The 23,381-nt window shown below is 47.1% G+C and overlaps 1 protein-coding gene across 2 annotated transcripts in view; it reads left to right on the forward strand.

Annotated features, from left to right (window-relative positions):
• Positions 1-23,381, forward strand: part of SLCO3A1 (solute carrier organic anion transporter family member 3A1) — a 330,506-nt gene that overhangs the window by 260,165 nt on the left and 46,960 nt on the right. For both annotated transcript variants that reach the window (XM_017517954.2, XM_017517955.2), the window contains exons 4-5: positions 2,140-2,403; positions 19,121-19,285. In XM_017517954.2, the coding sequence (XP_017373443.1) occupies positions 2,140-2,403; positions 19,121-19,285 (429 nt within the window). The remainder of the gene's footprint in view (positions 1-2,139; positions 2,404-19,120; positions 19,286-23,381) is intronic.

Below are 23,381 nucleotides of genomic sequence, written 5' to 3' on the forward strand. Positions count from 1 at the left end.
GAAACACAGTAAGTGATGAGTGAAAACATTCCTGTGCAGCGGCCAAAGGCAATTTCACTTCCTTGTCTCTCCCCTCATTTCCATAAAGATGCTTTCAAGATCACCTTGTGTTGTCACATGCTGTACCCTTTTTAAAAAGATCCCTATCTTGAGATTCTCATTTATATACGTATGAACGTATACGTACAAGTGAAAATGTACAGGTATGTACATTTATGTACTTTTACAAGTATGAACTTGTACATACAAGTGAAAATCACAAGATCTGCTCTCTATAAACAGCCTACTATGCATCAGGCGATTCTTGTTCATTGCCTGTCATCCTTGCAACCACTCTGGGTTGAAGCTGTCTTTATTTTGCAAATGATACAGCTAAGACTCAAGGAGGGTAAGTAACCTGCTCAGTATCGCATGCTAGTAAGTGGCAGAACTGGGATTTGGCCCCAGATCCTCAAAGCTGACAATGTCTCCTTTCCAGCATGTAGCTATGCAGAAGCATCTGGTCCATTATAGTGCTGTTATTGCTGCTGGGTGTATACCAGCGTCTCCAGGACAGTGACTACCAGTGTTCCAAAGGCCCCTTGCTACCTACTAGAAAAGCTGGTGGCCTTAGACCCATTGTACAAAGAGCAGAATCGATCATTGATCCCGGGCCCTACAGGGAGCCCAAAACAAAGTCTAGACATTCAAGAGGGGCGTTGGAACAGAAAGGGGAGAGCATGAGCTTGGGTGCATGTATACCTGTGTTCCGTTCTTCAGCTCTGAACCTGGGCAAGGAACCTAATTTTCTAAGCCTCAGTTTCTCCATCTATATAAAATAGAGATAATGAAAGTCCTGCCTTGTAGAATTACAGGGAAGGTTGGCTGGAACAGTTAAGAATGTGCTCTGCATAATGTGTGGCACCGAGGAAACCCTCATTAAATGATGGCTGGCATTGTCATTAATGCTAGCTGAGGAGTCTTCAGGGAGAGCATTTTATGAATGCTGAAGTGTTCATCTGGTGTCTGTGGTCATTAGTCTTCCCAGAGCTGTCCATCCACCTGGTCTAGGCCTGCAGCCCTGCCGGTCTTACCTCATACGCCATTGCTCAGATCTTCTGTGTTCCAGGTGCCTGGTTTATTATCAAAGAGACATTTCTAAGCAGCTCACCTGGGAGCTATGCTCTGCAAGGCAGTTGTAAAGAGAGAGAAAGAAAGAAACTGTACCAAGGGGTGAGCTGAAGTTTACGTTCTTGTGACTTAGCTGGCAAAATGAGAAATCATGGTACAAGGTCACCAAACCACATGCATAGCACCTTTAAGCAAAGGAGTTAGCAGCAAAGCTTTGTAATAGAGAGCTGACGCCAAACCAAAGGCCACCGACAAGGTTGGCATTAACCTCTCCACTAGTAGCCTGGAAACAGAGGACCCTCCCCATAAATAACGGGCTGCCATCATTTGGGTGCCCAAGCAGGTGCCAGGCACTCTTCAGAAGACTTTATGTCTGGTGTGGTCATCTGATCTTCCCAATAAGTGAATACTGTCATCATCACAGATGCTGTGCAGATCAGTCAACTGAGGCACAGAGAATTCGTACCACTGGCCCAGGGTCACACAGAGAGAAAGGGGCAGGACTTCAACCCAGGCAGCCTGGTTTCAGCAGCCATGCTCTAAAACCCTATTCTTTGCCTCCCCTTATGAGCTAGGAACCTAATTTAAGACAGCAAGTGGGGTGTTGAGTGAGATCCCAGATAAGCCGGTTTTTGAAAGCCGGGAGTGAATATACCTGGTGAAACTCTTACCCCTGAACAACAAACAGCTCCTTGTGTTTCTGTGAGTAAGCCTTGGCAGCTCCGCCAAGCCAGTCAGTTTCAGCCTGAATTCGGAGAATGTCTGGCTTCTCGCTGTTTTTGTTTAGACTGATACAAACACGGGGCAGACAAGAAAATTGAGGAGGGAATGTGATCGGTCTTCAGCTTTGCGGGAAACAGAAGGGCTGATGTGGAGCAGTCGGCTGCGTAGCCTGGCAGCCGGGCTTCCCGGCACTAAGCCATTTCTAGAGCCCTGGCCTTCTCTGTTCAGCTGACTCTGATTCTCAGCAAAATCCCCAGTGGTCCCGCCTCCTGCTCTCCCACTAAACTGTGCTCTTTCCATTTGCAGGTAACCTGGACATCACGCCGGACGACCCCCGCTGGATCGGAGCCTGGTGGGGTGGCTTTCTGCTCTGCGGTGCCTTACTCTTCTTCTCTTCCCTCTTGATGTTCGGGTTTCCACAGTCCCTGCCCCCGCATTCAGACCCCGCCATGGAGAGCCAGCAGGCCATGCTCCCCGAAAGAGAATACGAGAGGCCCAAGCCCAGCAATGGGGTCCTGAGGCACCCCTTGGAGCCAGACAGCAGTGCCTCCTGCTTCCAACAGCTGAAAGGTAAAGTGGCCTCATCTGCCGCTGCTCAAAACAGCGTGGGGATCGGGATGGGGGTGATGAGGGAAGGGGTGGCACCCAGAACTGGAGTACCTGGGGACTTGGTGGAGGGAGAATAATATTGGCTTGTGTGACTGGCCTCTACCAGCTGGGCACTTAACTTATTCCTGAGACGTAAATAACCTGACTTGCTTAATAGAAACAAAAATACAGTAGCTACCATTTGTTAAAGAGACCCCGTGGTTACCATAGGACCTGACATTTAATAAACATAAATGTCTTTAGAAGGAAGCAGAATATCCTGTGGAGCTCTTTTGAACTCTTTCACGCCACTTACAAGCACCTGGAAGCAATAAAGGACTTTTGAAGTTGGCTTCCTTTGCCTGGTATCAGCATTCTTTAAAAAGCCACCTCCGAGCCGGGCGCAGTGGCTCACGCCTATAATCCCAGCACTTTGGGAGGCCGAGGCGGGTGGATCACGAGGTCAAGAGATCGAGACCATCCTGGTCAACATGGTGAAACCCCGTCTGTACTAAAACTACAAAAAATTAGCTGGGCATATGGTGGCACGTGCCTGTAATCCCAGCTACTCGGGAGGCTGAGGCAGGAGAATTGCCTGAACCCAGGAGGCGGAGGTTGCGGTGAGCCGAGATCGCGCCATTGCACTCCAGCCTGGGTAACAAGAGCGAAACTCTGTCTAAAAAAAAAAAAAAAAGCCACCTCCAGCCGGGTGCCGTGGCTCATGCATGTGATTCCGGCACTTTGGGAAGCCAAGGCAGGCGGATCACTTGAGGACAGGAGTTTGAGACCAGCCTGGTCAATGTGGTGAAACCCTGACTCTACTAAAAATACCACAGTTAGCCAGGCCTGATGGCAGGTTCCTGTAATCCCAGCTACTGGAAAGGCTGAGGCTGGAGAATTGCTTGAACCCAGGAGATAGAGGTTATAGTGAGCTGAGATCACACCACTGCACTTCAGCCTGGGTGGTAACAGAGCGAGACTCCATCTCAAAAAAAAAAAAAAGCCACCTCTAAAGTACATTTCTTTTTCTTTTTTGAGACGAGATCTTACTGTGTCGCCCAGGCTGGAGTGCAGTGGCGCAATCTCAGCTCACTGCAGCCTCTGTCTCTTGAAGGTCCATGGGTTGAAACGATTCTCCTGCCTCAGCCTCCCAAGTAGCTGGGATTACAGGTGTAGCCACCACACCCGGCTAATTTTTTTTTTATTTTAGTAGATACGTGGTTACACCATGTTGGCCAGGATGGTCTCGATCTCCTGACCTCATGATCCGCCTGTCTTGGCCTCCCAAAGTGCTGGGATTACAGGCATGAGCCACCATGCCCGGCCAAAGTATGTTTTAGATTCACTTTGTCCTTCAATTGCCTCCACTAAAGATGAGAGATGTTTTCCTGCAGAAAGAAATATTAAACTCAGTCTTAATAACACAGTCACACATTAGAATGCAACAAAGCTCTTGCTATCCTTTTTTAAAGAAAAAAATGTGCAACTTTTCTGACAAAATGGTGAAGCACAAACAGTGATGCAGAATGAGGATGAGAACCCACCACCCCTAAGTTGTTTCCGTTTTCACAAAATCCTTTAAAGATTAGGAGAATGACGCGGAGCTGAACGTAGCCTGGCAGTCTCAGGAGCTGCTCAGTGGCTATCAGGCGAGGTATGAGTGGGGTTCCTTAATGCACCGACTCCTTGTTGAGGTCCCCTGAAGTTCCTGCTGGATTTTAGAAATGAGCGGGCTCATGCAGACAGAAGCAAGGTCAGGCACTACTTCCCGGGGAAGCTGGGTTGCAGAAGGGGGATGGTGAGTCCTCTCTGTGCAAGAATCAGGCACTCAGCTGGGCCAGCCTTCAGCGGTGGCAGATCAGCCTTCCCATGCTCAATTTAGACGTTTCCTAGCGGTGAAAGTCTGTTTACTAAGCTTCTCTGTAACAATGTGCGCCTTCTATAGAGATGCTGGAGATTCATGGAGAGAGGCTTGGTCTGCACTGTCCTCAGTCCCCTGTTCTGTTCCTTATCTGCCCTACTTCATTTCCACGCGTGTAAAACTGTAATAACACAGTTCCTCATTGACATTGCTGCCTCGAGAACAAGAGCTCTGCTGCAGAAGACTGTCTGTGACTCGTACCTGTTAGTCCATGAGGAATCTGAAGAACTTGTGCTATCTCTGAAAAGAGACAAATTTAATATCCTAATGTTACGTCAGTTCCACAGTGGTTTCACCAATGCTGGACTGTAATAGACAAATGTACAGTATTTGGAATTGTCCATAACATTGAAGTTCCAGAATGCATTGGTAGATGAGAAGGTCAGCCAATTGGTGTCCTCTGTGGTTGCCTTGGCTTGCTTGGAATGCCCCCTCCCCCATGCATATGGGCTTAATAAAATAAGCTCAGTTCCAGCAGCTCCCAGGCAAGGAATATGCCTGCAGCCCTTCCCCTCCCCGAGTAGCAGGAGAGTGATGCCTGCTGCTCCCCTAATAGAATAGCCATCCACAGAAAGCGTCCCGGTAACCAGACCCCCAGGAATAAATTGGGCAGGTGTGAGAGTCGGGCTTTCAAAGGATACTCTGGCCCTGGGTGACTCCAGCATTTCCAGGTTGCTCCCTATCTCAGGATGATGACCCTGTTTCCCTAGGGCTCTGATTGTAAGAGCTGCACTAGTAATCACTTATCTTTCATCTCTGGGCATAAAAAGATGAAAAAGATATAATGGTGCCATCAGAGAGCTCAACATCCCACATAGGACCAGGCCTCCAAGTCAGCAAAGGCAGCCCAGTGTTTTTCGAACAAGCAGTCCAGGTGGTTACAGAAATGCAGCAAAGAGTCAGAGAGAAGCCCACTGCTCCTGGGCCGTGCGTCGTGGGTGAGGGAAGGGTCAGAGGCAGAGCTGAGCTGAGTCTCAAGAGCTCCCATGGCTTCCGCGTTCTTAGGTAATGATTCCGTCGCTCATTAACTCATTTGTTGTATTCCATTGGTAGCTACAGCACCCTACTAGGTGCTGAGCATAGCCTTGACTAACGCGGTTTATATTCTGGAGCTTATATTCTGCTAGGGTGCAAAAGGCAAGGTCAGTGGCAAGGTAAGCAGGCTCTGCGTGAACTGCCGCTGAGCTGACCAGCACAGAGTCAGGTAGACGAGTCTGGGACCGGCGAGGCCTCATTGATTACAGATTGTGATCTGTATACACACAGGCTTCACTTCTGATGGTTAATGATTTTAATTTAGAATTAACAATTCCCAGAGGCAGTTGGTCCATAATGGACTAAAAGGAAGAAAGTGCTTCTACAAGACTCCTTAAGAGCCAGAATACAGTGAAATGAGCTATTATGCTAGTAAACAAATTTTTCATGTGCCGGTGCATGAAGTGGGGCCACTGTTGTTTACATGATTGATTTCTCCTTGTGAGACACATGCTTTTGCCATATGAGCTTTGTCACCAAAAGCACCATGCAGGGCTACTTGGCATTCCAATACCCTCCATCCGGTTTGCATGCTGGGAAGCCCGTGCTGCCAGCGCAGTGTGCTATACCTGCAGTGTGCCACACATTTGTGGGCATTAATAAGCTGAACAGCATCACATGTATACATAGAATTGACATTGCTCCTCAACCCTGTATGTTGCCGTTTCTCATCCGTCTTGTCTGAGCTTGCAAATGGGATTCTTCTTTGGCCATGACTCTGTGTACCCTGCCATATTCTGCAACAGCTAAGGCCTCTGAGAAGAGCTGGCATTGCCCCAAGAGGAGCCTTCCAGCCCCTGTCCGGAACTGAGTCTCCCCTGCTCCCGAGAGGGAACGGGGCTGCCGGCTTTGAGGCAGACCCACCGGGGTTCAAATCCAACTCCGCCACTTCTTAATCATGCAGTCTTGGCCACGCCACAGAACCCCCCCTCAGTTTCACATGTGGTATCCGGTTTAGTCTTTACCAAAGCTGTGTAAGGTCAGTAGCACTGTTTCTTCCTGTCTGCAGATGAGGAAACCAAGCTCTGGTGATACGGGGTTTGGGTCTCTGGTTTGATTTTCAGGGCACTCCCCTAAAAACAGCAGGCTTCAAAGGCCTGCTTCCAACAGTGGGCCATCAGTTGGGTTTGCCACCCTTATCCAAAGCTGAGAGATGGAGAGCCCAGAGGCTTGCTCCGGGATACCCCGGAGGTCCCCACCTCATAGCAGCCACCCCGTAATCATCTTACTGTGCAGAAAGCAGATGAGCAGAAGGTTGTTACACTCTAGTATCTCCCTGATGTGGGGGCCTGCTGAGCCAAGGCACATGTTTACTTCTTGGCTGTGCCACCAAGTAACTTTTCCTCTAAGATCTGGCTCTGGCCCTGCTCCTCCCTGACCTTGCAATTTGGATGACCTGTTTTTTACACAAAGCCGTGTGTGGGCAAGACTGCACCCAGTGTGCTGAATCTAGCAAATGCTCAGAGTTTGCAGAATTGCTTGTGAGAGGCTACACCTGGAGAGAAGACATTCAGGGACTGTAATAGACAAATGCATAGAATCATCCTCAGATAGTGTGTTAAATCTCACATCCACAGTTTTGTGCTTCATTGCAAGTTGTCTCCGCCGTCACTTGCCCTGAGGGGCTTTGATGGACATGGCAGGGTCTCTTCTGCAGCTACATGTCTATTTGCCTCCTCCCTCCAGCTCTTCACAGTCCCTGGAAGACAGTCTCTTGTTTGCTGCTGTTTCTCCCTGGAATGCCCTTCCTCCTTCAGTTCACTTCTGAGCTGGACTCTGTTCTCACCTCCCCAGGAAGTCCCCCAAAGCCCCTCTATTTACCAGCCCCCATGTACCCAGTGCTAAGTTAGCTGCATTCCTCTGAGTTCCACGGAATCCCTGCAAAGCACCTGTGAACACATTACCATGGCAGTCTTGCTGCTTGTCTGTATCTGCCCAAATATTGTGCATTTTCCAAGGACTAAGCTGTAGTTCATCTGTTCATTTCCAACGCGTGGAACAGTGCATAGCATGTGGGTGATACTGGTTGGATGAAATAATAAGTGAGTAATTTCTTGCCAGTGTCATGTATGTATACACATGGACACATGTGCAAATAACAGATAATGATTGTTTTTTGTGCACTGTCATATTTCATCCCTGTAGCCTTAGGAGGCATTGGTACCATTTACCGATAAGGAAAGTGAGGCTTGTAGATGGGAAGGAAAGGCCTTTGAACCCTGGGCGAAGGCTCCAGTGTCTGTCTTTTTAACCATGGCATTATGCTGCCCCTTCTAACAGTAAATGGATGCTCTCTTAAAGAATAAGTGGCATCAGCAGACGCTAACTGACTTCTTAACAGACTGTATTAAAACTCTGGCTGCTGGCTGCAACAGCACACATGTACCCTAAAATGATGGCTCTTCCAGACACAGCTGCAGCCTAAAAGGAAGGGAAGAACCCACTCCCTGCAAGCATTGGCCTGTCCTGACCCTCTGCCAGGCTTTCTAACTGGGATGAGTGTAACCACACCAGAGGTTTAAAATCCAAAGGGAGAGTCCTGCCTTTGATCGCTGAAAGAGCAGGGCAATCAAAAGCTGAGCACTCTTGTCTCTGAGCGCTTCATGCTGACTGCCAAGTAGTCTCTTCCTGTCCCAGAAAAGACAGCAGGTGCCGGCTGAGTGGGCAGGGCTGGGGCCTCAGGCTCAGAGTCTTTAAAACCACCACCCAAATCTAAGAGATGAGTTATGACTTCCAGAGCTCTTGCATGGACCTCCCCACAGGTGGCGGATGTGGTGGTTATTTTACTAACTTCTATGCTATTGAACGGGGATCAGGACATCAGAGCTGGCAGGGGGTAGGGGAGACAGGGAGGGGTGAGTGATGTTAAACCAGTTACCCAGATTCCCACGGCTGGGCTGGACCTCGCTCTCCAGACTCCAAATAGCGTGCTCTTTCCACTGTTTGCTGTAAGGGTTCATAAATTGTTCATACTGATGAAAGAGGAGAAAGGGAATCAGCCTGGGGCCCATGTAACAATGCCCTTCCTGTGTCTGAGAAACTTACACTTCTACTCAGCTTGCTCACCCTCCAAAAGAGGCTACACAGAGCCCAAGCGCTAGACAAGGTTCACCTTTTGAGGAACTGGGATCCACCTGGGTCCTTGATACTTCCCCTCCCCTCCAACAATGCTGTGTTCTTGGAGTTCCACAGATTTCACCACCCAAATCCCTCTCCAGCCTGCTCGTGATCTCTGGTGATCTGAGAGTCCTTGTTAATACAAACAAGGTAACACTCCACACCCCAGCATGCCCTGGGGCCTCCAGGCTGTTGTCCACGCTGTGATCTTTTCAGAACACATCTGATCAAGTTGCTGCCTCTTGCTTTAAGGGATGGAGGCAAAGTCCTTCCATGGTCTCTGAGTCCCTCCAGCCCTTTCTCATGCCAGCCATGCCCTGTTCCCTCCACGCCCACCTTACTGGCCTCTTTTTAGTTCTCCTGATTTCACAGGCTCCCTACCTCCTAGGACTCTACATTTGTTCCCTCCACTGGAATTCTGATTTCATCTTCAGACATCAACTCATGTGTCATTTCTATTTCTTCTTTTTTTTTTTTTTTTTCTTAAAGATGGAGTCTCATTCTGTCACCAGGCTGGAATGCAGTGGCACTATCTCGGCTCACTGTAACCTTCACCTCCCAGGTTTCAAGTGATTCTCCTGCCTCAGCCTCCCGAGTAGCTGGAACTACAGGTGCACACCACCATGCCCAGCTAATTTTTGTATTTTTTAGTAGAGACAGGGGTTTCACCACATTGGCCAGGCTGGTCTTGATCTCTTGACCTCGTGATCCACCCGCCTCGGCCTCCCAAAGTGCTGGGATTATAGGAATGAGCCACCGCGCCTGGCCCTCATGTATCATGTCTTAGGAGCATCTTCCTGACCTCCTGGTGGTGCCCCTTCCAAGGCACATCATGATTTTCCTTTATAGGTGTGAGTAATTTTCCTTGATTCCCTTACTCTGTGAGCTTCACGAAAGCAGGGACTGCAGTTGTTTTTGCTCATGTTCTGGTGCACAGCAGGTGCTCAGTGCCTGCTATTTGATATGGGGAGGGAGTAAATGGATTGCTGCTTTCCCCAAAGTTCCCTTGCCCCCTATTTCCTCAGGATTTTTGACTGTGTGTGACCAATCCGTGGACATAGATTGGGCAAGAGCTTCAGGGGTCCTGAGTGCCACCGCCAGCCCACATGTGACTACCTGTGTTGGAGAAGGCCTGCTCCTGGCACCCCGGCTGCTGAATGGTAGAGGATGTGCCAGCCCTGGTGCCAGAGCTGACTTGCCCTGGGGACTTCGGGCGTCCTGTGGCACTTGCCCATCTTCTGGCAGGTGCTTTATATCTTGGGCAGAGAGCACAATCACCCCCACCCCACCTCATTGCTTCCTGCTTTTCAGCAACAGCCACAGGTTTGCCTGGCCACAGGACGCAGCTCATGCCTCTGGCTTCTGCGTCTTGGCCTCCTCCATCCATTACCATCTAGCAGTCAGTTTCTGCCACATTTTTCTTAATTAAGACCCTATGCCTTTCAGCATAATGTTACCGTGAGGAGCCTGGTGATCTGATCCTCCTTCTGGGTAACCGGCTGAGTGTTTTTTTATCATGCATGTGTCTTCAGACCATGCTCTTCCCATGTGTGGATTTCCCGTTCAGGTTTCTCTTTCCTAATTGCATGGTGAAGGAGACCCTCTGCCACCACCCAAACACTTGGAATCTTGTGCCAGGCTGTGGTTTACATTCTGCCATGTCACAGGAGTTGTTTTTGTAGGTCCTTACAGACCAGAGTGGTCACTGGCTTAAGTTAAACAATGTTGATTGATAAGGGACCTGCTGGGGACAGCACTGGAGGGATAGGTCTCTAGATAAGCTACAGCTGCACTTCTCAAGTTATTTCAGCAAAGCTACTGAGACAAACCCTATGAGGGTGCCTGGCACGATGCCTGGCACTTTGTTGATATTCCTGGAGTGTATGTTGAATGGAAGAATGAAGGAAATAATTAGAAGGCAGCGTTTCCCAATGAGGGTCCCTTGAGATGCTCAGGGAAAAACAAATCAGCAGCAGCAATAACAGAAGGGTGGGGAAATGATTACAATGGTCACATAACTTTGGGAACCTGTGTGTTATTTGACCCTCTCTGAGATTCATATGTTGTTTGCATATTAAAGGCTCTGAGAAGGTCAGCTCCAAGGAAAGCTGGCTGGCTTTGTTTCACTCCTTATTCATCAAGCGGAGGTGACTCGGAACTATTTTATTTACATTAACTTTGTGGCCACTTGGCTAATGCTTCCAGAATAAAAGGTAGGAAGGCGAAAGGCTCACAGGAGGTTCAAAGGGATAAACTGAGGACCAGAAAAAGGGGACTTGGAGACACTAGATTGAAGATTGAAGCATTTCACCCCAGTCTGGAAGGACGAGCAGGATCCCCGTGGATGGAGAGAGAGGAGCTTTGGGATGGGGCATGGGATGAGCAGAGACACATGGTTGGAACGCCCGAGACGTGGTTGGGAGCTAGACGTCTGGTTGTAGAAGTCTGGTTCTTGAAAACCTCATCCTAGAAGGCAGGTTAGGGGCCGCTCCCACACCAGCAGTTCCTGGTATCTGAAGCTGCTCAAGGAGGCTTTGGCAAAATGATGAATGAATTATTGAAAGCCTTAGCATTACCCTTCTGAAGTGTCTGGACTTCATCTGAGGAGCCCTTGTTTCCCAGCCAGGAGTTTGAGTCAGCCTCACCTGTGAAGTTTCTTGAACTGCCCTGTGTGTGGGCCATAGCCCAGGAACTCTGATTCTGTGAGTAGAGAAGGGGTCCGAGCATCTGTATATTTTCAAAGCCCCCTAGATGATTCTGTGTAAACTCCCAATTGCAAATGAATGCCAGAAGCCATGAGGTTCTTTGAGTGGCCTCCTCTGGGGGCCAACAGATGAGAGCTGATCCTCCTGCATTTATATAGGCAGGGGACATTAATGCCAGGGACTCACTCACCAAATAGGCTTGAGATACTGTAGACTATGTGACCCTCGTGGAGATTCTTAAGGGATGTATTAGCACATGAAGGCTCTGAGAAGGCCTGCTGTAAACCCAACGCTTGAGAAAATAATACCAGGAACTCTAGGCTTAAAGATGATCATTTATATCAGTTGGGTATTTCACCCCCACTGTTTCTTTTGTGAATGTCATTATTTCTCTTTCCCGACTTTCCAGGGTGAATGCTCCCATTATTAAAGTTTGCATGAATGTCAAATGCAGTCAGCTTTGCTGCCACGGAGGTGGGCCACCACCCTCTCAGACCGGGTTCTTAGGGGTTCACGTGGAGTAGTGAAAGTGCCTCTTTGCTTACAGAAGACTATTCCCTTAGTCCTTTTCTCTCTACTGCCTCTGACCTGGAAAGACACAATGGTGGGTTTGAATAAGACGTGGCTGCCTCCCAGGCTCCTTTCTTCATCTCTGCGATCCTGAGCGGCGCCTGAGCTTTTCCGACTTCACGCTCCGGAGGGACAGAAATGACTGAGGTGACACCAATTTGGAGCTGCAGCTTGCAGGAAGCTAAGTGCGCCTCTGCAGACACTTGCTTCGTGCTTTAAACTGGCTAATGGGCAGCCATGTGACTCTTTTTCTCTTGGGCCTTCTTGGTAGGGTTATGAAGAGTTGGTGATCTTAAAGGAATCAATAGAATTGGTGGGGATTGTCCCAGCCAGCCCCCACCAAGCTAACATTGGGATTTCATTCTAAACGCTCATTTCTGGTGCTGATCTTTTCTTGTTCATTCAAGCCACAAGCTTTTCCATGCACAGGGAGCACCACCCTCTGCCTCTTAACCTCCAGAGGATGGCCAGCCTGGTAGCTGTTTCTCTCAAACCTGCAATGAGAAGGTGCTAGGAAGCGCTCCCCTGGGCTCCCCGACAGCGCAAGGCAGAGGTTAAAAGGCAGGTTCCTCCACAGCAATGAAGCCACAAGTGGGTCTGGAGCTGGAGTCGGAGGCTGCCCCATCTGGGGCCAGTGTGTGGCACACGCTTGCTTCTAGAAGACTCCCAGACACTGCAGGCCTCCTCTCCCACCTGGGCCTTCTTCTACCCCTACTCAAGGGAATGGTTTAGACAGCTCCAGAATCGACAGTGTAAATGAAGAAGAGATTGAGATTCTGGATTTCTGAACCTATAGGCAAGGAATCATTCACCCTGACTGCAGCAGCGAGGGTCTAGACCTGCCCCTACCCAGACAGTGACCCTGTGGAATGTCACTAATGGTTTGATCATAAGTTTGTTTCTGTTGCCTCAGTTAATGTTTCTTATGAGGCAATAACAGTTACCCTTCAAGGCTTTGTGGTTCATTCAATCATTTTTTAATTTATTTATTAGATTCTTTAATCCACCTTGAGTTTGTTAAGGGTCTGCTCTACCTGGGCATGGCACCCACATCTAATAACAGAGCTGCTCCATCCTTGCTCCCAGGTGGCTTCTGGCTCGGGAGAGGAGGAGAACTCAGGCAAGGGCATCCATTGGGGGGCTTAGGCCTGGATGGGGTGCATCAGCAACCAGTGTGGTGGCTGCTAAACTTCATGCTATTCCATGGCGGTGTTTTTCCTAGGAGTCACTCTACCCTGGATTCACACCTGTACTTCCATCACAGTATTTTTCTACTACATCTTTATTATTTCTTCCTCTTCCCCCTTTTTAAAGTTATGATTTGAAGACTATCATTTATCTCATCTAAGCTCTCCCTACCTCTCTGTTCTCTTCTGCCTGTGGGTCTCATGTGATGGCAACTCCACATTCAGAAAAACAACTTTTAGAGATTCAGGCCCCCACAAAATACCTGAATGTTCAGAATATGGACTCGGGAGCTCAGGCTGACCTTAGTTCAAATCCACTCTCCCTCACCTCTCAGCTCTGCCTTCTTAGGCAAGGTGGAATGTACACCCTCTCAAAGAAACCTTGGTTTTCTCGTGTGTGGAATGATAATGTTAATATGACCTGCTGTTGTGATGGTTGTGAGAATTCAATGAAAACCCTTAGCACAGTGATCTGTCAAACACCGGTAACCCAAAAAGCACCAGCTATCATTGTAATTACTGAGCAGTTGCATGCGTTAGCTTCATCTCCCCTTCTTGGGAGCCATGACAGAGGTGTGTGATGGCAGTGTTGTTAAAGGAAAAGAAAGTCAAGGCAACTTCGGTAGAGATTAAAAGCAGAAATACACCGAGAGTCCAGCAGGTACACTGAGCCCTATGGCAAACACCGCCTGGGGCAACTTCAATTCCTGGGAATTGGATGTGGAAACCAAGGCCATGGGCAAGTCCATTGCTTCCTGACCTGGCCTGCTGCCTGGCCCTCTGGAGGCAGGAGCTCTTATTGATCCTAGAGATGGCCCAGGAACTTAGCCCAGCCCAACTTCTCCATGGCTGTGGCTGTCCCCCCCACCCCCCATGCTCTTTCTCTTCTCTGCTAGTTCACCAAGCAGCACACACAGACACATCCACAGCAGGCTTTGTATCCTCACAGATCCGAGGAACAGTGCACTTGACAAGGAGCTCGAGGGTTTCTTACCTGACTTGAGCATGGATCACTTCTTTTATGTTATGATTCTTACTGAGCTCACACCTGTGTGCTGGAGACACTGGGCCACATGCATTACACACTTGGGTCTCATTTCATCTTTATAGCATGTAGGATGGAGTCACTTCCACATCTACTAAGCCTGGAAGCCAGAATTTAAATCCGCATTACCTGACTCCTCCTTGGACCAGGTTCTTAGCCATCATTTTATACAACGTAATTCAGCAAAACTTTTCCCACAGTACAAGCCTACTCTCTCACTCTACAATTCTTTCTTCCTTTGATTAATATTTCTCCCTCCCTCTCTTTCCTACTCCTTTTCCCTCAAAAAAAAAAAAAGGAAAGAGTACTAAGCCCCAGATCCATGCCAGATCTGGTCATTTTCCCCAACCTAAGTGGAAATTTATTATTATTATTGCTATTACTGTCATTACTTCTTAGAATGAAGCTGCACCTTTGACTATCGGGAATAGCCTGCATGCTTAATCTTCAAACCAAGAGCAGCTCAGAAGCCAGACCAGAATAGTGTGCTGGTTACAAGCACCTGCTGTGGCAGCAGGTACCAGAGTTTGAGTTTCTGCTGTGCTGCTCTAACCATGGGACCTCTCTCTGCCTTTGTTTTTTTTAATCTATAAATGGGGAATTTCACAGTCCCAAGATCACAGGTTTGTTGGGAGCATTAGGTGAGCAGATATGTAAGCATTTAGAATGGCATTTGGCACAGAGGAAATACTCGGCTGATGTTAGTTTTCATGACTCCTCCAAAATCTGCCTTTCTTCATCCTGAAGGACCCATAAGTTTCCAAGAAACCTTAATCCTACAGGAATCTCTTTTGAAGACTAGCAGGAGAAAACCTGTTTTCCCTAGAGACCAGTCTCCTGCCGCTCTTTCCAATTTTGTATCATCTTGCTGGTGACAGTGCCAGGCTCCTAATGAGAGTTGAAAAGGTTTCTCCAGCTGGTGAGGCTGCATAATTCAAGGCAGCCTACCTCTCACCTCCAGCTCCCAAGTTCTGAGGCTAAATCAGTAGGTAGGGGGTACATAGCTAAGAGAGTCTGTAGATGTTCAGTGGCCTGGTGTGGCTTTGGTTCATCAGTTTCTGTTTGTTTGGGCCACCCCATTAGCTGCTGCCTCCTTAAAGAATCAGAATTCTATAGGCTTAACAATCTATTTGAATGAAAACTCATGAAACACGGGGTTGGCCCTACGATCAAGCTAATTAATAGCCCTTCTCAAACTGGGGTTTGGAAGGTAGGCTGAACCTTTGAAAATCCATCATCTTTTGAGGGTGCTACAAGTCATTACCATAAAACTGGGGATGGGAGGAAGGACCTGGAAGGAAATAGCAAACACAATAGCAAACTATCATTTCTGGAGGCAAATTGGCTTAGTAGAGGGGGGAAAAATGTTCTTCATGCAAATAATGCCCACTGAGGCTTCCTTGAGTCAAATGATTCAGTCAAATGATTCTCAAACCTAGTGATTTTTCATATCTAATGCAAGGAGAAATTAGCTATTAGATATTAAAACAAAAACAGGCAGACTCCTATCTTGAGAAGGAATCCTTCCCACTGAAGTGGAATTGTCTCCAGAATAATGAAATTGCTTGCTGAAGTAGAAAAGCATTCCATTAACCGGAGTTGCCTCTGTTGAATGGTGCCTTCCTCAACCCCAAACAAATCATGATGACTCTGAACAAGGACAAGGAGATACCAGGACCTAAACAGATAACGTGATCAAACTAAAATCATCATCAGTGTCATTTCTGAGCCAAAAAGCAAAGTTGCTAATCAGCAGATGCTGGAGCCTGGCAGCAGTTTTATTTCTGACCAAGAGTGGCTGTGGTCCTTGATTCTTCAGGAGTCCTAGACTCTGAAGATTCTGTACCCTAACGAAAGACATGAAGGCTACAGTGAAAGCATAGCAGAGGATCATTTTTCTGGAATGTTCCCAACCTGCCTATTTGACATTGGCAGTATTTCCAGAATTTAGATGTCTTTATTCCAGAAGAACACTGTGATTGAGGAATGGCATTGTTACCTGCCGAAACATGTAAACCGCCAGTACATTCAAATGTATTCAGTACAAGGAGGCACTGTAATCACCTGAGCTGATCCATACTGTTCTTACTACATTGTGAAACTTGTTCCATGGCATGACCAGCAAGTCTCTTTCCACGAGTACATTACATCATCACAATGTGCCACACACTATGGCAAACCAGCTTTCACTTAGTAGTACTGATTTATGAGGATAGAGTTTTAACATCCAAGGGGATTCTGCACATGAAGATAAATGCTTACCTCATTGTCCTCTGTTTCTGCCCAATGAATTCATCTATATTTGTTGAACAATCCACATTTTAAAATATTTCACAGTCAGCATTCCTCTAAATATTTGTACTATACTTTAAACATAATGTGGATTTAACACAGGAAAATTTCCCAAGATTTACATATAGATGTTATAAAAGTAAACACTTCTAAACATTTATTTCAAATGCTGTTGCTAAAAATTCAGATGACTGTAAATGTTTGAAACCATGTAGAAGTAGGCAAAACACACACATAAAGACTAGTACACTTAAAATCAAGGAGGTTATAAGTGGATTAGTAGCATGGACTTAAAGTTGTTTTCTTGTCGTCTTTATTCTTATTCATACCCTTTAAAAAGTGTTATTTTTATTTGTGCATGGATTTAATCAGAGTTGCCTTTGTAAGGTTTCAGGTATTTTACAAGGAACCACCGCAGAACAGCCAAGGCCACCAGCTCTGATTATCATCTGGCTATGACGTAGGATTCGGTTGCTCAGGCTTTGCCAATTCCAAGCTTTTGGTTCAGTACATTTGTATAATTGAGTTATTTTCGTTATGTCAAAGAACCCTTAGATGCCTGTCTTCTATGTAGATTTTCATTCTAGAAACTTGGTACCATTCCTAGAAATGACAAATTCTTTTTTATATCTGCCAGTTCTTGACTTATTGAGCTGGTCTGTTAACATTATTAAAAACTTAGGCATCCCCTATTATTACTTTATTCTAATTAGCTGGGCCATTTAGAGGTTTTGTCTCCTAGGAGATGAGATTGAGCGTGTATAATTAGCTCTCTTCTTTAGGACAGCTGGCTAATTCATCACCTTGGAATGCAATGTGAGACTTCCTGCCCACCTGTTTATTTTGCATGCCACCATGGCACTGATCAGTTTTTCCTAGAGAGGGGTATCGCGCCTGCTTCATCTGGGACTCTGTGTTTTATCTGTTCTGTTTGCATAGTTGGAAACAAGTAAACTGCATGTCCAATATTCCACACTTTTATGATCACAGCAGCAAAGACTTCTCCTAACTTTATAGTCTCTGGGACACCACCGCTATAATTTTTGCCTTATTTGCATTCCACCTGAACCATTACGCGCATAAGACTTCTCTTTAAATAACTTTAAATCTACTTACTTTTTGTAACCTAGCAGTGTCTTAAACCATAACAGCCGTGAAACCACACATTAGGTGCATCGCTGTATTTCAACTTTGTTGTAAATACACATTAAAACCATGGCACAGATATCGAAATGACAGAGCTGTCCTGGTGCCCCAGAGCTCTCTTGCACACTACTAGGATACGTCATACCATAATTTAGGAGACTTGGCTGAAGACCACATGCCACGGATTCTGTTTGCTGGGAATATCCAAATAATGTGCTTGTTTTCAAAGGACTTTTGAAGAACGATTCTCCTATTTTAAAAGCACCAATATAAGGGGAAGTCTTAGTGGCATATGAAACTTCATGCTTTAAGAAAAATAGCGTGAAATAAAGAAAGAATGAAACACAAGACCTCAGCAATTCCTGCTTTCTGGCTCCGTCATCATTTAAAGTGGCGCATGAACCTCAGAGCACTTTTGCACATCACCAGCTCTCATAGAAGCCCTGAGCACCCAGGACTGAGTGGGAGGCTTCTAGGGTGGACTGGGTGATGAGAATAGAAACCCTAAGGAGAAGGGAGAAGGGAGAAGGGAACACATTCAGCAAAGATCTGCAGGCAGAGCGTTTTTTTTGTTGTTGTTTTTTTTTGTTTGTTTCTTTTTTTTTTTTTTTTTTGAGACAGAGCCTCCCTCTGTCACTAGGCTGGAGTGCAGTGGCATGATTTAGACTCACTGCAACCTCCGTCTCCTGGATTCAAGTGAGTCTCCTGCTTCAGCCTCCCGAGTAGCTGGAATTACAGGTGCACGCCACCATGCCCTGCTAATTTTTGTATTTTTAGTAGAATCGGGGTTTCACCATGTTGGCCAGGATGGTCTCAATCTCTTAACCTTGTGATCCGCCCGCCTTGGCCTGCCAAAGTGCTGGGATTACAGGTGTGAGCCACTGTGCCCTGCCGCATTCTTGTGTGGGGAAGAGCCCCAAGGACAAAAACCTGGGTGGGGAGGACCTGGGTGCAGGCGAGAAATAGCAAGAGCGACTGGGGTTGGACAGGAGGGTGGGAAGGGGAGGGGCCGGGGGTGTGATCAGATCACTGAGGGGTAGACCTCGGGCCATGGCACGGTGTGTGGATTTTGACTGTTCCAGGGTTTTGAGCAGGAAACTGATTTGAGCTGATCTCGCTGACTGCTACTCAGGAAATGATTATATTGGATCAAGAGTGAAAACCAAGACCCCAGTTGGGTGGCTCTGGTGGTCTCCAAGTGAGAGCTGATGGAAACTTTTGCTAGAGAGGTAGCCATGAAGATGGCAAGAAGGGGTTTGATTAGGCATCTACATATTTTGAAGAGCACAAGAATTTCATCTCTCTCATGAAACTGCTAAAATTAAGTATATTTTCTTAAGATACACACATCGTTAGTAGAGGATGAAAATATCTTCTGATTGCTTTAAAAAATTTTTAGTGTGTCTACTGAACTATAAGAAAAGTCCTGGTATAGTCTCTCCAGTTTTCATAGAAGCTAGTAATTGGCAACATATCAGTGTATGTTCTGAAGCCAGAGCTTTCACAATCATGGATGACTTATGGGGTGTAGATTTTGTCCTGAGCCACCGGGTGCTTCTGGAGGCTGTTTGCTGAAATGGACAAGAGCAGGGCAAGAAGGGGCCTCAGGAGCAGGCGGCCATAAGAGGTTAACACAGGGTATGACCTTGACCCTGACCCTCTGCCGTCTCTCTCCCTGCAGTGATCCCGAAGGTCACCAAGCACCTGCTCTCAAACCCTGTGTTCACCTGCATCATCCTGGCTGCCTGCATGGAGATTGCAGTGGTGGCTGGCTTTGCTGCCTTCTTGGGGAAATACCTGGAACAGCAGTTTAACCTCACCACCTCTTCTGCCAACCAGCTGCTCGGTGAGTGTGCTCCTCAGGCCTCTTGAGAGGGTCAGGAAGGGTGTCCTGTGTATAAGGCACTAAGAATTTACTGAGCCTGCTGAAAAGCTCCATTCTGCTCTGGGCCTAAAGCAACAAAATATATGTGGCCTCTGTGCACAAGGAATGTAAAGTATATTCTCAGAGTAAGATTTGTCTGCCTGGAGCAATTGCCAAAAGCACATGATAATAAAGAGTGAAAATATAAAATGTACAAAGGAAGCATTTGAGAGACCAGGAAGTTGATAGATGGGTGTGAACTGGGAAATCTGAGGGAGATATGATGAACAAGGATAAATCTTGAAAGGTTAGCAGGTTTTAATCAGACACATAAGAAAGTAAGAATATTCTTTGCAGCATGAAACCCATAGTTAATACATGCAGAGCTTGGAAGCCATATGCTCCCTACTCTCTGTGCCCACAGCAGACATAACTAATGGATCGTGACACTCCTTCTCCCCAAGCTCAGGCATGGCTTTACAGTTCTTTAAATCGTAGACTACAGGTTTCTACTCCCAACTATTAGGAGTTGACATACTAAAGGAAACCAGTGTGCACTCATGAGAAGCAGGGTTGCTTAGGCAGGGTAAGGAATGTCGTCCCGCAGCATGTCTTAGTTTGCTTTTTGTTTTGTGATAATATATTATCCTTTCCTTCAAATGACCAGGAAGCCGCATTTGTTGAGTTAATCAGCTGAGATATTGATCACTAGTGGACACAACAGCAACAGAGACATAGCAATTAAACGAGAGGGAAGAGTGAACAAGGGCTCTCAGGTTTCTGGCTTGGAGAGCTTGTGGTACCATTTGTAAAAACTGGAAATAATGAAGAAAAATCAAATGTGTGCAAAGTTGCCCATTCAGACCTGAAGCTGCTGAGTGTGAGATGCCCATGGCATATCTAAGTGATGTCCAGTATTCAGCCAAGGGCTCAAGAAGGGGTTCTGGGATGATCATCTGAATTATAGGTAGTAATGGAGGTTCAGTTACCTCAGCATATGAATGGTAGTTAAGGACACTGGAGTGGAATTTATGTAGGAAAAAATGTGTAGAGTTAGACAAAGACAGGTAAAACCCCATCCTGAAGAAATAGAGGAGTCTGCAGAGACATTTAAACAGCAGCATCCAAAAGAAATGCAGGGAATGTGGGTCATGGAAGTCAAGGGTGAGATGATTCCGGGAAGAAAGTAGCCATCTGACATGTGAGTGGTGACGCACGGTGCAGGCCCAAATGTCCCTGTTGGCTTTAATGATGAGGACAGCTTACAGCCTGGGTCAGGGCTCTGTCCCTGAAGTGGCAGTGGTGGCACCTGTTCTGTGGTGTGGAGAGCAGCCCACAAGAGGGAAGGAATAGACAGTGAGCATGGGACTTAGCCAGGGAAGAAGAGAGAAAGGACTTGGCCTATGGCGTGTGTTGGAGTCAAGGGAGGGAATGATGAGTATGTGGTTTCTGAGACAGAGAAGACTTGAGCAGGTTTCTCAGTGGAAGGAAAGGAGCTCACAGCTGGGGATCTGCAGAAGAGAGAGGGAAAGTGGTGGACAGCCCTTGACAGAGGTGCTCACCTGTCCTCCTGAAAGAGGAGGGAAGGACATGTGATGGAAGCAACTGAGAGTGTGGTGATATGGCCAGGCGTGGGGGCAGCTACGGCTCCACAGACTTAATCTTCTCTGTAAAGGAGGAGTCAGATTGTCTGCTAAGAGGAAAGGGAAGGTGATGCTTTCTGATCTTCTCCTTTCAAATCTCCTATCATGTCACAAGATGGCCAGGAAACAAACACAAAGGTGCTAACCATCATGAGTCATCAGAGAAATGTACATTGGAACCACAATGGGATGCAGCGACACATCCACCAGACTGACAGCAGCAAGTGTTAGGGAGGATGTGGAGCCACTGGAACTCTCATACTCAGCCAGTGGGAATGCACATTGGTGCCACCACTTTAGAAAACTCTTTGGCTGTGCCTGTTAAAGCTAACCATATGTCTCTGCTGTGATCTATCAGTTCCGTTTCTGATTATCTATCCAACAGAAATAAATGTTTAGGTTCACTCATTTACATAGCATATGTAATAATGTCCAGAGCTGTTTTACACGTAATAGACCCAAACATGAAACAACCTAAATGTCCGTCAACAGAATAGGTAAATAAATTATACAATGTTCTGTGGTAAACCATTACCTAGAATGAGGAAGAAAGAACTCTGATACATGCCTCAATGAGGCTGAATCTCACAGAGTTGAAGGGCATGAGACTCAAAGGAGAACATGTTTAGATGAATTAAAAAGAGGAATAGTTAATTAAGGTGATAGAGTCCAGAACAGTTTTACCCTTGGGGGAAGCTAACTGGGAGGGCACATCAGGGAGCCTCCTTGGCTGCTAGAAGGATTCTCAGGTCAATCTGAGCCATAGGGGTGTGTACAGATGCAGAAGTTCATCAGGCTGTTGCCTTAAGCTCTGTGTACTTCACAGGACATAAAATATCCCAGTTTAAATGGAAAAGTAAAACCCTATCACAGTGATAGGGCGGGATTACCACCCCACTCCCCGGCAAATGCCAGGGTACCACAAGCCTTACTTACATTTTCCTTTTATACAGATAACTTTCTGCCACCCTCCACTTGGTAAATTTTACCTCCAAGAGGTATTGGCAAAATGCATTCAGCCCTTTAATATCTGCCTGACAGAGACAGGGTAGAATACACCTCTTTATGATTAAAGTTGTAACTTCAGTGTCATCCCCAGGATCTCTCAGGTTTAGCCCTTCAGCGCCCAAAGAGTTTCTCTCTCACCTGCTGACTCCTCTGCTGCTTTTCCTTCCATTTTGATTACATTTGCACAGTTGCTTCAACTTTGGGCCGTGTTCTGTCTCAGAACACATGCCTGCATCTTCTATCAACAAACAAATCAATAGTCTTCAGGGCAGAAGGTCAAAAAAACAATTCTGCCTTATTGCACCTTTTTGTCTCCCAGTGATCTCTATCTGTTAGTGTGCTTTGCAGGAGGCACTTTTTTCTGCGCTGGGCAGTCCAGGCAAGCAGCCCAGGTGCCCTCTTTGTGTGCCCTGCCCTAGGGGACAGTCCAGTCAGTATGGACCCTGGAGGCTGGCTGCAAGAGGGGCTGGCAGTGGGCAGCTAGAGAAGGCAGACTTGGGAGATGAGGCCCAGGCAGTCATCCCAGAGCAGCACACGCCCCCTTCCACCCTCCCCTCCACAAAGTCTTCAGCAAATGGGGCGGAGCTCAGAGAAGAGCACTGTAGGCGATTAAAGGGCTGGTGGTGTTGATTTGTGAGTGAAGATAAAAACCGGCTCAATATGCATACGTTAAAGTAATGACAATGGAGTTTCAGGGAAGTTCTGATCACTGCCTGGAGTGTTGAGGGAGGAGAGAGAGGGGGCTTGAGGATGGCTTGGAGAAAAGGTGTGGAAGCCTGTGATTGCCATGGTTACCATCCTTGACAGGTGATGCCCCTACTGTCTCTGCTAGAAAATGAAACAAAACACAGGCGTGCTTTCTGGGTGTGAGCATGTTGTCACTGATGTCCATTCACACAGATCCAATCTGTTCCCCAGCTCATTCATTCTGAAAATAATACTTGGATACCCACTGGGTGCTGGGAACCATGCTAGACACAGAGAATCTGGGCTGGACTGCACAAGACAAAACAGGGTTTTGTCCCCAGGAAAGCTGCATCCTAGCAGAGAGAGTGTGTGCAAGAAACAAGAAACTCAAACATAAATGAGGCTGCCTCAGAGAGCTGGGAGAGCCGTGGAGTGAGAAAAAGCACGGAATCTCAGGGCAGGGGTGCATGGATCTCTAGAGAGGGTGGCCTGGGAAACCTGTCTGAAGAGGACAGGGGCCAGCCAAGTAAACACATTGAGCAAGTGTCCCAGGAAAGGGAACTGCATATGCAAAGTCTGGGGAACCGGCACTGTTTGGCCTGTCCCAGGAAGAGAAAGGAGGGAGGGTGGCATGGTTGGGGTGGGCAGTGTGGCACGGGATGAGGATAGAGAGGCACCCAGGAGCTGGCTCATAAGATCACTTCTATACCAAGGGAGGGAAACCAAGTGCAGATATTCCA

This window comes from Cebus imitator, unplaced genomic scaffold, assembly GCF_001604975.1.
Source record: "Cebus imitator isolate Cc_AM_T3 unplaced genomic scaffold, Cebus_imitator-1.0 Scaffold19, whole genome shotgun sequence".
NCBI classification, from domain to species: domain Eukaryota; kingdom Metazoa; phylum Chordata; class Mammalia; order Primates; family Cebidae; genus Cebus; species Cebus imitator.